Source organism: Cavia porcellus, unplaced genomic scaffold, assembly GCF_034190915.1.
Source record: "Cavia porcellus strain 051 isolate PalLab524CR breed Dunkin Hartley unplaced genomic scaffold, mCavPor4.1 scaffold_22, whole genome shotgun sequence".
In the NCBI taxonomy this organism is placed as follows: Eukaryota; Metazoa; Chordata; class Mammalia; order Rodentia; family Caviidae; genus Cavia; species Cavia porcellus.
The window spans coordinates 37342189-37359250 of NW_026947505.1; the positions used below are offsets into that span (position 1 = coordinate 37342189).

Below are 17062 nucleotides of genomic sequence, written 5' to 3' on the forward strand. Positions count from 1 at the left end.
AGTTTGTTTTTTTCTAAACTAAAAGCCAAGTATTCAGTTTTAATTGTAGCACTGGCACTTTGTGATAAATAAGTGGCTTTCGAATTGGCATTTGGGCACTCATCACAAAGAGAGTCACCATCACTGCTTATACCATTACCAATAAAACGCACAGAAATAATGAAAACTTTCATATAATTAGTGAGATTTTAATAAACATTGTGGAAATATTTTTAGAAATAGAATCAACTTATAGATGCAAAAAGCAATCTTCAGTATCAATGGAACATTTATAGTGAGTCACAAATTTCTCTTCCTTGTATTGATCTCTCTTCTGAAAGAGATCTCTCTTATTTATATTGGATTTGTTTAAATCAGATTTCCACAATACTGGACTTCAACTATATTTTATGGTTAGTAAAGAAATAAAGCGTGAATGAACACAGATGGGATAGATTTTCATAAAATAAGCTATTTGTCTGTAATTTACTTTTATATGGGAGGAAAATTTCAATTAAGATGCTTCTAAAGTAAATACAGAGAGATCTGGAAATACTGAAACTCCACAACCTGGCTTAGAGAACAAAGTAAAAAACATAGATGTAAAAAGGACACTGAAAACTCTAATCTGTCCCATATACATGCTTTTTTTAATCAATTTTATAATCCATTTATGCGAAACCTACAAAATGGACCTAAATCCCATCTGTTAAGCTACCTAGCTATGCAGGATATATGAGAGCAAATTAATTGAGTCTTTTGAATTTAGTCCTAATGGAGACTTCATAGATTGATACACAAAATAGCTAACATAACACTGGCTGAATGAGCAGTTTAACTTCCTTTTCTGGTTTGACAGCTCAGAAAACACCATGTATATAGGAATGACAGTCATGTCTGGGTACTGAATGAGAATGCGCCCTAGCTGGTCATGCTTTGGGGTCCTTACTGTGTTTCTAAAAACCAAAATTACTAAGTTCACTGGTCTCAGGATAAGAGGCCTGGGAAGTTTAATGAAAACTATTTTAAAAATAAAGGCTTCCCTCTATCTGATCTATGGATGGTATTTACAGAAAAATAGACACTAGGCATTCATAGCAACAATCATTTGCTCTTGAGTCTTCAAAAATAGTGAAGTGCTAGAAGAATTTTTAATGTTTTTCCACGAATGATAAATGTTTGAGGGTATATATGTGCTGAACCCTAATAGAAATATTACACAATATATTCATATTTTGAAGCATCCTATGATACTCAATAAATATCTACAATTTTTCTGTTTTTATGAATGAGTTAAAATGATTTTTTTTTTTGACAGCGTCTTGCGATGTAGTTCAGGTGGGCCTTCAGCTGATTTTGTAGCCCAAGCTGGTCTCAAACTTGGCAATGATCTTACTGCCTTGACTCCCAAATTCTGGAATTACAGGCATGTGCCACCATGCTCAGCAAAATAAATTTTTTAAAAGGTTTTTAAAAATATTTTTATAACAGAAGATAAACATGGCTTCCCAAGATCCAGATTAAATTTGTTTTAATACAGTTACTGCCACTCTCATCCTTACTGAAAATGTGTATTACCATTGGCAGTTTGGGGTATTCTAAGACCCCAGAAGTCTTAGGCTTTCTTTAACACATCCAACCTGACAAGCTTTCCAGCAAACAGTGTCATTACTTCTAGGTAACTCCAGAGACTAAAAAAGCACATTAGAGGTAATAAATATTTAAATAAGTGCAACTATAGCATGACATCAATCATATGAGATAGATAAAAACCACAGCTATTTTTAACTTGGTTTTAATTTTCCTATTCAATATTTTAAATCAATTAGGAAAATCATTCAGAAGGCACAAGGTAACATTGTCTAGACCTTTATACTCTGATTGCTTAACTATGTCAAGTGAGTTGAATCTGAGTTAATGATGTTCCCTTATATTTCCCAGTGGCCCTGTGCTAAGGCTTTTACATTATGGATGGCAAGGCGGTTGCAGCTAAAGGGTAACTATGGCATGATAGTCCTGAAGCCACATTTTGTTTCCTGTATTTTACTGAACTGCTGTGCTTGTTTGTTTTTTGGTGACTTTATTAAAAACATAGTACGGTTAGGCCAGACTGTGCAATGTCCTAAGTCAAGATGTTTGTTGTGGAACCAGAGACTCACTGCTTGGTATTTTGGGAAGAAGAGGAGGCTTAGTCTACCCAGAATATGCAAATAATTTGCTCATCTGGAGCTTTCTCTCTGAGACTCCCTTGAGACCACCTTAGCCATCGGATGTGAGACAATTACTTCTTTCTGCTCCCTACTGGTTGGCTGCCTTGAGCAAAGGCCTCTGAGATGTTTCCTGCTACTCTGCTCCTTTACATACTTGGTCTTGGGCCAGGTGGATCCTTTTAAAATGAACAATATGGCATGGAAGCAAAACCAAATAACACATAGCCTTGGTGCTCTCTTCTATGGTGATAGACTTGCTAAAGTGATGTCGATCAACAGATGTCAGAACATCCTGGATATCTTTCAATGAGCAGAAGGTAAAAGTGAGCCATTCTAGATATTTCCAGATAGTAAAACACATTTGACTCTCTAGTATATTCTTATGAGTAGAAATTGTATTAAATAAATTTTTTGTGTTACCAGTAGCAGCGATGGCCAGTTATCTGTGGAAAGTAAGAGTTCTTACTTGGGATTGTTTTAACAGGTAGGCATAAAACAGGATAATGGGTCAGGAGCCTACGATGCTGAAGTGGAGATTTCTGGGAATTTGTAATGACAATCTATCAGAATTAGAAAGCTGGAAGGAGAAGGAGAAAGGTAAATTTCCAGGCATCTCATCAGTCATAATGATAGAACTGAATATGGAAGAGTCAGAAAGGAGCAGGTAGGGGGCTGGAGATTTAGCTCAGCGGCATAAGCACCTGCCTTGCAAGCAGGTGGTCGTGAGTTCAATCCCAGGTACTGGTAAAAAGAAAAAAGAAAAAAAAAAAAAAAAAAAAAAGAAAGGAGCAGATAGGTATCTGAACATGGGAGCTGACCTTGGTTCCCATGCTGTTCCCTTTGGCTGTACTCTGTTGGAAGCAATCAAATCCTTGTCACTTTCCTGCTGAGACGTGTCCTCCACTGTTGGTAGGACAGGGCTGCATAGCCTACTCTGCAGGAGGGAGAAGGAAGTCCCTGGTGCTGACCTTGCCTTCTGTGGTGACTGTTGATGGCAGGAGAGCAGAATAGGAACACACAGTCACTGACTCCCAAATTCAGAATCAAAGAAGACCAGAGCATTATAAATGATGAGTTCCCTGGTCACAAATACCCATTCCTTCAATTACTAATGTGGTAGATTTCTTTGATTCTCCATTAAGTCAGAACAAATGTTGTAAAACAATACTGTATTTTTTGGTTTCTATATTATTTTCCCCCATGAGTCCATTTCACAAAAGATAATATACAAAGTTCTTTTACACCTCACAACAGTCTGCTTTTGCAGATGCCAGTGGATGATCTGTGTGCTGATATGACCTTCAATTGTGTAAAATCGAAATCTCTGAAGACATGACCTGGACACTAGTCTACTATGATGTGCATCCGTGCTTTCAGCTCACTCTCTTCTCTTTTGGCACTTTAATAAAAGAAGCACAGACACAAAAAGCCAATGCTTTTTCCTCTTGAAAACATGTCATCTATGTAAGTCAGTGCCGGACATCAGAACCAGCCACCTATGTGAATGAGTCCTGCCCTTCTCATTCTGGCCCAGATGGAAACAAAACTTGGATAGCCCACTTGGATAGTCCCAGGCTATTGCCTTGCTTTTCTTTTTTGAGACAAACAGAAAAGAATCAATGCTTTGCGTCAAGCCAACCATTTTGATCCTTATTTTGGAGATAAAACTCAAAAAATCCAATAATATTTCTTTTGCTTTTAGTTTCTTCCCTTACATACTTTGTATCAGTCCAGGTATGCTAGAGAAACAGATAAACACAAGATATACACATGTACAAGGAATTACAAGATAGGCTTATAATGGTCAGCCACAGAGTCAGGAGAGGAAGTGTGTAGAGGGTGTCTGCACACTGGAGACTGAAGGGTCCAGGCCAAGGTCTGGAGCTCACTGCAGTGTTCCATGCAAGTCTGTATCAGGAGGTTGATGGACCTGTAATGGCTGAAGAATTTACACCAGAAGGTTGAAGAGTCTATGCCAGAAGAATGAAAGTCTATGCTGAAAGTCAAAGAATCCCAGGCAGAAGCCAAAAGAGTCCATACCAGAAGCCAGGAGCTGATGTCCAATCAAAGGTGAACACTGGAGCTCCTTTGGAGAACCAGTGTCCACTAGTCCCTCAAATGTCCGTCTGATCATTGCCCTTTCCCCATTGTACAGTCACTTGGGCAAAAGGCCTCAGGTCCCCTTGGAGAAGGATGGAGGAAAGATTGATTCTTTAAATTTTTGGTGCATCATGATCCTTCTCCGAGGGGACCTGGCCTTCTCTTCATTCAAATTCAAAAATCCAACACTGTTTTTTTTTTTTTTTTTCTTGTAGTTGCTTCCACTTACATATACATCAAGGCCCATTGTAGAAATTTGGCTATAAAATTTAAAAAGTTGGCAAGAAAATTATTTCCAAGCAGTAGACAAACACCTGCTTATTTCAAATAGCATTAATAATACTCCATTTAAATATCATGTATTAACTTGCAGATATTACAGTGTCAGAACAGGTAGAGAGACACAGGGGAGATTTGGGTACTCTTGCTGCACTGTCTGCTCAGAAGGTATTCACAGGGTTCAGGATGAACATTTTTAGTGACTTGGGCCCTTAAAATATATCACACAGCCAATCCTTCTTATCCTATTGCCCTTTCAAGATTATTTCCTACATAGATGCTTAAATAATAGTATAGTTCTCTGAAGGAAGTAGTTTCTTTCTTCTGAGATTATTATTACTACTATTTTATGAGATATAATTCCTTCATACTGCCTTTTGAATCTTGAAATACAATTTCAAATGAAATTTATACATCTTACTTATAAACATTTGGTGATTAAATAATTAACAGAACCATGATGACACTCTAATTTGTATCTGGTTTTGATAATTGAAATTTTCAGTATTTTATAAATGCCAGTGAGTTACTAAAGTGATCTGGCAGTTTTTAATGGTGAATCTTTTGCATTTAGTTTTGTGTTGTAATCCAGCAGCATTATATAGTAGCATCAATGCTCAACAGAGTTACCATTAGAATTTAGTACTGATGACTATATAAGCTCAGTGGTACCTACTAACACTAGTATTCTTAGGACTAGATACAGCCATTATACAGAGATTATTAAGAGGGAATTAAGTGTTTTGCTTTTAACTAATGAAAATTTCTATTTGGATAGAATTTTAATCAAGAGGCATATATGACCCCTTTCTCAAGATGGAATGGACACTTGAAATTTATTAGAAATACTCAGATTTTAGCCATTTGCATGGAATAATATTCTAATTGAAACATAGACATTATTTTGATGTTGATTTACAAAAGCATAATATAACATACTAATTATTAATTATTTTATGATATAAAGTGTGACAGACATCTATGTTGTAGTTACTTCATTTAAATTTAAAAAGAAACAATTAAAATTAAAGATCTAGGAATATGAGTAGTAGGTGCTGCAGTTATCTTTATTGTCTTTGGTCTGTTTTCAAGGGTGTCTCATTGAATGTATTATCTTTAACAATATTTTTCTTATAAGGATTACAATCAATCACCTTTTCTTTAGCTTTGATTATGATGATACTGTAAAGCCCACCCTTCCCTTTACTCCAGATTTGTTAACACCAACAGTAATAGAAATTTGTCACTAGTTGGCATGCAGGTGATAGGTAGGACAATAATTGAGTGTCTTTTGCATGCTGACCTTTATTAAATATTTAACAATGGTAAGACTTGGACGTCAAGATGTTTGAGATAGAACTGTCAATGCAAATCACATGTTTGTTAACTTTTTAAAGAAGGAATTCATTGCAACATGCTAATCTGAGCAGACAAAATTACATAAATTCCAGGAGGCTTAGATAAGAAACCAATGATAGATTGGGGATAGGGGACATTAAAGGAGGCTTCCTGGTGAGACAAATCTAGAACTAGCAGTGAAGGATTTCATGGGCTTGGAGGTCATGAATAACTGCCTACCTGGTAGCTAAACTCCATGTTAGCATACCGAATGGTGAAGAAATTATCCTGTTAGAATGCAGTTTGTGCACGTAGCACCTGTATGATATACATGTTGGCAGTTTACTAGGAATTAAGTTGAGAAGTCTGACTTAGAAACAATAGCTACTTGCTTATGAGATGCTTTGGTATATATTTTAAATGTTACAAAAATTAAACTTAAAAAGAATTTATCTTTCAGTAGACCTTATCTGTTTAAGTAGATCAGTTTAACATATAACTAATCTTTGTTTTTCCATATTAATAAAGGTTATTAGCATTTTAAAAGAGAAGGCGGATTTCTTAAGAAATTGTGATCTGAAATTTAGAGTTTTAAATACAATATTGAAATTGCAAAGTAACATCATTTAAGAAACAGACTTCATATGTTTGCCAAAAAGTTCATGAAATATTAACTGTATTAGCTATGAATATAACTCTTCGGTTAGGGGAAAGGCTATGTGGTTAAATTCTCATAAAGAAATACTACAATGTTTTGAGGAAAATATCTTTTAAAAATTTATTAGACTCTACCTTTGACCCATGTTCTTAAGGGTATACAATCCAAATGAGGCAATAAGCAGGCAGGTATTATTTCCAGGAAAAATAAAATTTTAGTCATAAAATACTAAAATTTTAGGCATAAAATAAAGAAATCATTATTTAAAAACAATATATGTGAAGACTGGGAAGCTTCAGCATACTCACGGTTACACAGGTCCACTCAGGTAAGGCTCCACTATCTGTATGAAACTTTCTTGATCATTTTTTTTTCTTTTTGGTAAAAGTTGTAAACAAATGTCTTGTGCTCTTTTAAAATGTTGAGATATGAATAAGGTCCTCATAATTTTGACATCTCTGTGGGCATTAATATTCTTTAAGTTTTTATTCCCTGTTGTTAAAGCTAGCATTTCCTCATGTTGGAATAAGGGAAAATCTTCACTTTACTGAAAATACTGCAACCAAGCAGATTTCTCAGATATTTACTCCAATAACCACAGTTTTGCTACCTGATGACACTTAACAATATTGTCAACTTTATGTACTGTTCTTTTAATTATGGGGTAGTGTATTTGTTCATAAAGATTTGACATAATTAATATTTAGCAACAGATTTTTCTGATGCATCCCTAGAGGAATTCAAAGATATGGAAAAGAATTAGAAAGAAACACATTCTACAGGTGTGGGACCGCCTGAGTACAGTGAGTGACAAATCTGTGTTTTTAATTGAAATCTTCAACTAAACAATAGTTCTGGAAGAATGGCAAAGTGCCTGCGCGCCTGTAAGATTTATGTGAACAAATGTGGACACCAGTATTCAGTTAGGAAAACAACTATCCAAATTTAATTGCTAATCGGTCAACGACTCCTCAAATGGTTCTTTTCCGTTATCTTGCTTTGTCATTTTTCATTTCTCCAGGAAATGTGTGTCCTCCAACAAGCAATCAGAGAAAAGGATGACAAACCGAACATTTTGGGAAAGGGTTGGTGAGAGTTTGCATCCTGATTTAACCAAGATTCCCAGAACAAATACTTGATGGTTTCCGGTCTTCCCCTGTACCTGAAAAGTGGCTCAACATTCAAGTTAAGTGCAAATTTTCCTATAGCTGAAAAATCAGTGTACTGATTCCAAAAAATGCAGATAAACCTTAACGGCAAAGAGAACCTTAATGAGCATAAATGAATAAACACTCGAAGGGAAACTCATCTCTCCCAAATGTGTGAAAGCCCTGTTCTGACAGAGGAGTCAGTCCTTGCCCAGCAAACCTTGCTTTTAGAGAACTAACAAGTGAAGCGCTGGGGGACTGCAGAAGCTGCTTGCAAGAGGCTGTGACCAGAGAGAGACCAGCGGGGCGGCATTGCTCCTGTGTGGTTTTTCCTTTGCGGGGCTAGGGAATGCACACGTATTGGCTCCACCACCCACCGCCCCGCTTCTAAGGTAACAACCTCTGGAATAATTTTCTTGTTCTGCAAATTCAGAGATTCCGACCTAAGTGAAGGTCCCGACTAGCGCCTGTTAAATACAATACCCAGTCTCCCCAAGAATCACTGAGGACTTTTGGAGGTAGAAGAGAGACACCAGCTCTCTGGGAGTCCTGGAGTCCCATCTGCTCTTTTTGGTGCAAATGGAAATCCTCCGTGTTTCATTCTCCGGGAAAAGGGGTTTGGTGGGGATCTGGAAAAGCACTAACCATGGAAAAACCCGGACTACTCTTCAAAATAAAAATATGTGAAACGGAATTGAGGAGGGGGAAAATGTGGAGATCAAGAGGGCCCGAGACACTCTCCTAGAGCCCTGGCCGGTGAGACTTACACAAGTGGTCACAAACTTGTTCAGCACAGCGGTTGCACCGCTGGACGCCGCGCGCTCAGATGACCGCACTACCCTCCGCGAAAATCGGGCTGTGGCTCGCCTGTTGCCTTTCAAAGAAGGTGACTTAGTCCAAGGAGTCTGAAGGGTCCCACAGCGGAGCAATAGGGTGACTGCCCCCAGCTGGGAGTCTTCAAGCACAGGATCGCTGCTGCGCGCGCCTTCGCTCCTCGGCCACCGCGCATCTGCGCTCCTGCTCCTCAACTTTTCCAAACTTCTGCGGCTTCTTGTTCTGAGCGCCTATTGGACAGCACAGTTCCCTTCAAAAGCAACTGTCTGCGCTCCTGTCTAAGAGAGAAGACCAAGCGGGGTCTCAGGAAGCCTCAAGTGAGGGGGTTCCTATAGCATTTTAGGGTGACTATCTCATATTTTCTTGTATCTGAGCCATAGTTCGCTCTTTGCACTCTGTCCCCATTGAAACAAACTGGACGTGTGTACATGAAGTTTGCCTTAACGTGACTATTGGAAAGAAAGTCCTGGGGATGCATAGTCTTTCAAATCTTAGGTTTACTAGAAACTCTGTGCTTGATTTAAACTCCTACCAAATGTGCGAGTTTAAGCTCTCCTCTTGGGAGCTCTGACTTTTGAGAACTGCTTGGTTGGGCTGCTGGCTCGCCAGTGCAAGGATTCCCTGGCAAAGACGATCAACAAACAGGCCAACGTGGCTAGCCCAACAGCACATAGGTGGAGGAGCTGCAGGGCTGCGGGTTTAGAATACAGAACACTAGACCCCTATGTGACACGCAGACACTCAGCAGCACCCCAGCCAGCTTGCGGGGACGGGATGGATTCACATATGAGCAGACCGCTGCCAGGTGTGGGGCCCCCGAGCGGTGGGGCCGAGACCCCACCACTCGCCGCGAGGGTGCGGGCGGCTGCGTGGGGAGCGCCGGCTCCGCCAGTGGGCGTCTTCTGCCGCCGCCGCCTCCTCTACCGGCAGTGGCACTGCGGCGCTTTTCTCCGCTGCTCCGGAGCAGCCGCCTAGGCTCGGGCGCCGGAGCCGCACACACCACGCCACGCCTGCAGGCAGGCTCCGCAGCCCCTTGCCCGGCCAGGGAGGACGCAGATCGCGCGCTCCAGCTGGTAGCCAGGCGCCGGTGCCGGGTCTCGCCCTGAAGCCTGTGTCGTCCTGCACTTAGAGCGGAGCGCGATGTGAAGGCTGGGCCGGGAGGGCCGGAGCAGAGCGGAGAGCAGGAGCGGACTAGCGCCCGGGGCCGCGCGGCCGGCGAGGGCAGGTCCTGTGGGGGCGGGGCCCGCCCAGTCCTTCCCGCTGGCGGCCTGCCCCGGGGGCAGCCGGAGAAGAGGGCCATGGCCAGTCCCGCGGAGCCTCGCGCTCCCCGCCCCCGAGCCCCGCGGCCAGCTGCTGGGGGCGCGCTGGGGTTTGGCCCGGGACTGCTCTGCCGGGAACCCGGGAGCGGCGCGGCCAGCGGGGCAAGCGCGGAGAGCCCGGGCCTGACCCCCGAGCGGCCTGGCAGCTGCCGGAACCAGCACGCCGCGCCCTCGCGCCCGCCCCCCGCCCCGGCAGGCCGCGCCGGCCCCGCGGGGGGCCTGGGCGCCCTCCCCGCGCTCGGCCCCGGCGGCTGGGTGTCGGCCCGCGTTCCCCGCGCGCTCGCCTTCTCCTCCCCTTTCCCCCCCTCCTCCCCATCTTCCTTTTACTTCTGGCCGCCGCCCCCTCGGCCCCCTCCCCCCTTTCTCTACTCCGCGCCAGCCTTCCACCTCCCCGCGCGTCTCCCAGGAAGGGAGGGCACAGCGGCGGCTCGAGGAGGAGGCGGCGGCGATGCTGGCGGCGGCGGCGGAGGAGGACAAGCGGCAGCTTCCTTAAGCGTCCCCCCCGGCAGCAGTCCCCGCGGCGGCGGCGGGAGGCGGCGGCTCTTCCTCTCGCTCGCGCTCCAGGGCTTGCTTCTCCCCGCGCGCGCCGGGACCCGGCCGCCGCCGCCGCCCCGGCTCCCCCTCTGCCCAGCCGCGCGCAGCGCGGGCTCTTCTGGCTTTCCGAACGCCGGCGGGGACTGCCCTGGCCCCGGCCCCGCGGGCGGCGGCCGAACTCCGCGGCGGCCCCGAGGCGCCTGCTGCGCCCTCGCCGCTGCCTCGCCGCTGCTTCTCGGCTCCGACATGGAAGATGGATCTTCTAATAGTACCAGCTGCTTCCGAAGGCTGATCGAGTGTTTCCTGAGCCCTAGTAAGTGGCCTGGCCCCGCGCTGCCGCGCGTGTGGGGGGCAGCCCGGGATCTGGGATCACCGGGAGGGAAGGGACCCACAGAGGTGGGCGGCGGTCACAGCGTGTGGGTCAGGGGCGGTCAGCGCCCGGCCAGCTTCCCTGGAAGGGCAGGAAGCTGGTGGCACCTCGGTGGCGCGGGAGCGTCGGTTAGCGCAGGAACGCCGTGCTTTCCCAGGTTCTGCGCGCGCGGAGGAAGGGTGATTGGGGCGGTGGGCGCAGGGCGTGTAAACCGGACCTTCTGTTGGTCTTGACCCCTTTGGCCGTTCCTGACCACAAGGGTCAGGCACGTATTTATACTTGCAACTTTGTCACCACTTATGACAGACGCATGATTCTCCCCAGCCTTTGACCACTTGGCTGGAGTAAACGTTTCCTTCCATGGTTACCCTAAGGCTGGGGCGAGGTTAGGCCGACCCCAGACCAGGCGCTTCCAAATGTGGAGGCAGATTTGTCGGCGCCCCTTCCTCGCAGTGACCGGGTTGTAGAGCTTGGAGTCGCGGGGTGGAAATGTATGCACTACGGCGGAGAGGACGTGCCCCCGCCCAGCGTCCACCTAATGCAGACCCTGGGGATTAGCATGTTCTGGTCGGCGAAGAAAGAGGCAGGACAATGGAGTGTTGGCGTGGAAAAATAAGACGCGGCAGGTTCCGACTCGCCGGAGGACCTTTGCCACCCTGCCTCGCCGCCGGTTGGCGCCGGGTTGAAAGCGCCCGGGTGAGGGGAGGCAGAAGGCGTGCCAAGGGAAGGGGGATCAGAGCCTGATCCAGCAGAAAGTGAGGAAGAGCTTCGCTAGAACGAGGAGGTAAGAGGGAGATGCAGTGGAAAGAGGCGCCGGATGCACAGAGGAGGGAGTCGCCGCTGCTGTGGATGGCGGGCAAGGGGAGAGAGCAGAGCGCGGGAGGACCGGGGCGGCAGGGGGCGAGAGGCGGGGCCCGGTGGATCGCGTCACGGTCAGGGAGGCTGCGCCTGTGGGGCACCGGACTGCTCGGGCGTCAGCTCTGGCCGGCACGCCTGCCGGTGGCCCTGAGCGCAGCTTCCGCGCCGCCGTCCACCGCGTGCGCACCCAACCCTTTGTTTGCTGCTCGCTCGGGAACCGCGTTTCCAGAGCGCTTTTCTCCCATCGAAATCTCCTTTACGTTGCTGTTTAGGCTTTCCTCTTCCATCTGCATTTCTCTCTTGGCCCTGGCTGATGTGCTGCTCCTGTACACAAGAGGTCAGGCCCTGCCTTGAGGCCAGAGGTCTTGTGGCTGCTTCCAGTGCCCACTGTGTCCGTTCACCTTTGGGGTGAAGCCTTGGGGTATGCATGTGTGTTCCTACCGAAGCTCTTGTTCTTTTACAATCTCACTTCCCAGGCAAGGGCCATGGTGGCCAAGTGACCCAGTATCCTCTTTTACACCCCTGGTGTGGGTTCCAGCTGCCTGTGGATCTTTGCTTGGTACCTGCCCTTTGACTTGATTGGCCATTAGGGCATGTATCCTTGTGTTGCAGCTGAACTCTTGGCCCTCTGGCTGTTACCGAGTACTTTTTCACCCTGTTGTGGGTATCTCTGGAATTCATGGCCCATGGATAGTGCATTGAAAAGTCAAATGGATCTGGTGGCAGTGGGGTTGAGCTGTGGCCTTGATTACTGCCATTAGATGTGGCCAGCAGAGACCCTGTTTACTGAATCATAAGGACCCGAACTAGAGCCCTACCTAAGGTTTAGACAAGCACTGGAGTTGCTTGGGGTACTCTTCCTAAGTCCCTTCTTCACAAAATAAGTGTCTCCTGTCTTTCTTGGCAACTCACAATGCAGGCCTGGGGTGGGGTGGGGTGGAGGATGGTGATAAGAGCTGTTCCTGGAGTGAGGCACTTCTGGGGGGGAGAAGGTGATGGCTTAAAGGTGCAGGAGTACAAGCACTTTGAAAGAACATATCCTAGATAGAGGAGACAGCTTCTGTATGCTGTTCTAACTGCTGCCTGCCTGTTCAGGTGGGGCTGGCATTGTGATGGATGTTGTAGACAGAAAGGAGTAGCTCAGGAGAGATGCCACGCATTAGCTGGCTTTCCCTTCTGGAAGACAGGGCACCTGGAGAAGCAGGTCTTTGAAGGGATTCACTTCGAACAGTTTCACTTGGGAGAAGCTGAAGGTTCAGGAAGTCAGACCATCTGTGGCAAAAGTTCCCCCAACTCCTGACTCCGAGAACGTCCTGGGGTTTGGATAGGAGCCAAAGACTCCAGAAGCTTCATTTGGGACTCTACTAAGATAGTAAGTACTAAGGTACTTTTAAAAAAAAATTTTATTTAAAAGAGAAAAGAAAAAACAACAAAACGGAACAGTGTAAGGGTACAAGCAATACAGAACTACAAAACAAAAACAAAAACAAAATCAAAACAGTAAGAAATCGCCAGTTAACAGATCACACACTGTGATCCCAGAGACAGTGGTCCAAGTCACAGGATCAAAGCACACAAAGTGGACATTCAAACAGTGTGACCGCAAACAGTTGTGTTCAATGATCCAATCAAAAACATTAACATAGTCATCTATTTAACACACCTAAACATACTTGCAGTTGTATCCTTTAGAGCACTCCCCCCCCTCTCTTTATTACAACAAAATTTACACATTTTGGGTTTTATTACTCCCATAGTTCTTATTACTTTTTTTTTTTGGAAGAGAATACAATCAAACATGACAAAACAAAGCTGTCAGTCAAAACCAAGGGTAGACATAGCACATGATGTAAAAACAGTACAAGGTTATCAACAATGGTTACCATAATGCCTCTTGCTTCCTTGAGAAGAGTTGTCTATCTCATTAGGTATTATAAAGTTGAACAAACAGTAGAGAACAAGACCAATAAAACCTAAACATTGTAAACATTACAGGACTAAAAAAAAGGATAATAGTCAAACCAGAATGGGCATCATAGTGAATCTTATTGCCTTCAAAGTAGTTGCCTGTATCCTCAAACTTGATACTATCATACAGAACAGAACAGAGTCTAATCAGTCAAAACAAGATAGTGGGAGTATTACAGGACTTCAAATCACGTTAATAGGAAATCAAAAAAGTTAATATATCCTGCTAATTTTTTTTAATTTTTTCCCCTTAGTACTAAGGTACTTTTAAACATAATCTACCCCTAGAGCCTCCTCACTCAAGGATGGAAAGAGATTGATCTACAGAGAATACTGTTCTCTGCTCTGACCTCTGGATCCACTTTGGAATCTTTCTGTGTGTTGATACATACAAAGCCACCTCCATCTCAGTTGCTACAGTACCTGAAGTTTTACTGACTTTTTGATATTTTGTTTTATTAAAAAACAACCTTTTTGAAAACTAGATTCTATAAGAAAATAAAACTTTCCATATGGGTACAAGATGTGTCTAAGTATTGATGTGTATTCTATCTTTTTCTTTTAGTTGGGTTTCTTTGTCTGACAAGTCATCACATAAAGGGTGCCATGTCCAATTTTAGTTTGTACAAATGCCTATTATATTTTTTGTTATCAAAACCGAAATCATATGTTGAAGGCCCAGTACTCTAGTTCCATGCCTATTTATTTTAACTTTGCATTTTGGTTCACACTGGTCCACTGTCACTCAGTCATGTATTAAACACTTATCAAAAGTCACTGTCATGTGCCAAGCCCTGTTCTAGCCAGGTTCCAGAGTCTCAAGCCAAATAGGAGAACCTATGCTGAGTTTGCCAACTGGTAGCAGAGAAGGAACTGCTCTAATGTGGGTATAGTGTTAATGCCCAGTGTCACAAGTTGTCAGTGTTCGCAGTGCCTGACGTACTCATGCTGTCCTTGTCAGGCAATTCTTGACTTCATTTCCTCCTGTCTGCTGACCTCTGGACTCTATTGGGCACCCAGCTTCACACTTCTTTCGTAGGAGTGTTGCTGATCAAAATAGGAGAGATCTATTGACCCAGAACACCCCAGTGAATCCACTTTGCAGAATGAGGTGTGTGTCTAATGCAGAGCCAAGAAACTGTATTGCCCTAGGCCAGTACGGATTGCACTTAGCTTTGTGGAACAGATAATGCAGGCTGTCTGTGCTAGGTAGTCCAGTTTACTCCATTGTGACCTGCCTGGAGGGATGCAGCCAGGAGGAGTGGGTGACGCGCACCTGTGGAAAAGACTTGGAAGGGTGAGTTCAGAAAACAATCCTAAAGAGGGTTAGAAGCTACAGGTTCTCCCGTATCTCTCTTTGGACTGTTTATGTTTTACCAGTAAACTGCACTGACACACAAACCTCTAGGAAAAAGAAAATAAGTTGGTCAAGGAAGATACACACAGTAAGGGAAATAAAACAGGAAAGACTTAAAAGTGTGGAGTACAGATGCCTTCAGAACATAATTTGTTGTGTATTTCTCAAATATTCCAGACAGAAAGTGCATGTTTGCAGGCATCATGGGTTTTAAATATTTCACACCCATCACCAGCGGCTGAGTCCATTTCTTGAGATGTGAGAACGTTGTGGCCAACACTGATAAAGGCTAAGATAAATATTACCCCTCTTCAGAGCAAATCTGTTTAACACTTAGAAACTACACTAGATCACATTTCCTGTATTTTTATGGGTTTCATGAAGCAGAGGACACGGAGGTGAACAAGACCCCACCCCAGTACCAGAACTAGATCTGGGTTGGTGGACTGCTAGCTGGAAGTTGGTAGGTAAGGGCCCACAGTGTAAAGTGTTTGTGGGAGATGGTAACTTTCCCCAGTGGATCTAACTTGTAGGCATGGATGACCTAACAGAGGCCCAACAAAGCAAGACTGTGAATTCCTGCCAGGCTGGGTGTGGGCAGTGTCATCAGCTATCCCTCGGGGGCTGAGCTGTCTTTGACTGATTAATCAGTCCAAAGGAAAGAATTATTTAAACTGGGGTGGATTATTTAGATTATTAATATGCAATTTTGTGAAATTCCACTTTTATTCTGAAAAAAAACCCTGTAGTTATAGTTCGTAGGAGTTTAAATGAAAAGCAGTAGAATCATTAAAAGATTGAGTCTTCTGCTGTCTCCGCCTGATAATGGCCTTAAGTAATTTTTGCATTAACCCCTTTCCTGTTCTTCCGGGGAAGCAGTGCATTGTCGTGGATAGTTTGTCATGGAGGCAGATATTCTGTTTCCTATAAAGCAGGCTAAACATGGTGTGGTGAATTTTTCATTAGTTAATGCATTGTGGATTCTTGGTTGTTTGAAAAACAACTCGTGCAGTCTGAGGGGAGAAGAAAATAATTTTCATGTAAAAAGAATTTTTCCCTTAAAAGGAAAACTTAGTTGTAGTTCAAAGCATTTTAATTTCCTTTTAAAATGTAAATGAAGCTCTTGCAGTTGATCTTTTCTCCAAGTCTGTCTAAAGGAGAGCTCTCAGCAACAGAAGAGCACGGAGATCTTGCAGAGAACAGCAGGTGCCTGGCATTCCTCTTTACCTGGCCTGTTCATTTACTGGCCTATCAGTTTATTTCTCATCTTCTTTCTGTAGAAGACAAAGCAGTGAAAGTCCAAGACATAAGCTGTTTTGATCGTATCCCTGAGACTATAACAGTGCCTGACATATGTGTAGAAGGCACTTACATATTTGTGCTGGAAAGTTAAAGATGAAAAGTGTCTCTAACAAACTGAAGTGTGGTGCCTGTCTTCAGGTCGCCTAGAAAATTCTGAGCATATGTGGAAAGCTTGTTCTATGTGTCAGGGGCCCAGGAGACAAAGCCAGTTCTCCCAAGAGGCACACAGCTTCAGGAGACAGACAGGGGTTTACTCGTGCTCACCAACAGAGAGCTGTTGAGGTGGCTCGGGAGGCAGTGAGGACAGACAGCCTGTGTGTAGCAGCTTCAGCAGGGAGGATGGCCAGAGCTGGAGGCTGGAGAGGGGAGGGTCGTCTGGATACCCGGAGAAAACCTTGCAGGCCTAGTAAAGCTGCTTCAGGGGCTAAAGTTTGGAGTGTGGCATGAGACCCAGTTAAAGAGGGTTGGTGGTTAGATGGGAGAGGATTCATTGGGCTTAGCTAAGGACGCTTTACAAAAAATAGTCCTCTGAGGACTATGCAGAGAAGGCAGGAAGGCCACCTTCCTAGTACAGTTGGGATTTTGTGTGGCTGATTTCTAGCAAAGTCATCAACAAAAGCCCAGCTCAGACATGGACCATACACTTGATAAGTCAGGGAGAAGTTGGAAGCAATAGGGGCTGATGATAGTAACATGACTGTGTGATTGACTATACAAAATGGGTGATGCTGAACTCTTTAGTCTCTGTGTTGGAACATTGGACATTTGTGGTTGGAGGTGGGGTGGGATTTGTTCCATGCCCAGAGGA

The 17062-nt window shown here is 44.6% G+C and overlaps 1 protein-coding gene across 4 annotated transcripts in view; it reads left to right on the plus strand.

The window, feature by feature from the left end:
* Pde10a (phosphodiesterase 10A) overlaps positions 1–17062 on the plus strand; it is a 566879-nt gene that overhangs the window by 296463 nt on the left and 253354 nt on the right. The window contains exon 1 of one of the 4 annotated variants that reach the window (XM_063233083.1): positions 9493–10712. The exons of 2 other annotated variants lie outside the window; for them this stretch is intronic. In XM_063233083.1, the coding sequence (XP_063089153.1) occupies positions 9845–10712 (868 nt within the window). In that variant the 5' untranslated portion in view covers positions 9493–9844. Of the gene's footprint in view, positions 1–9492; positions 10713–17062 lie in introns of those variants that run through there. One more of the 4 variants, XM_063233082.1, reaches the window with a different exon arrangement.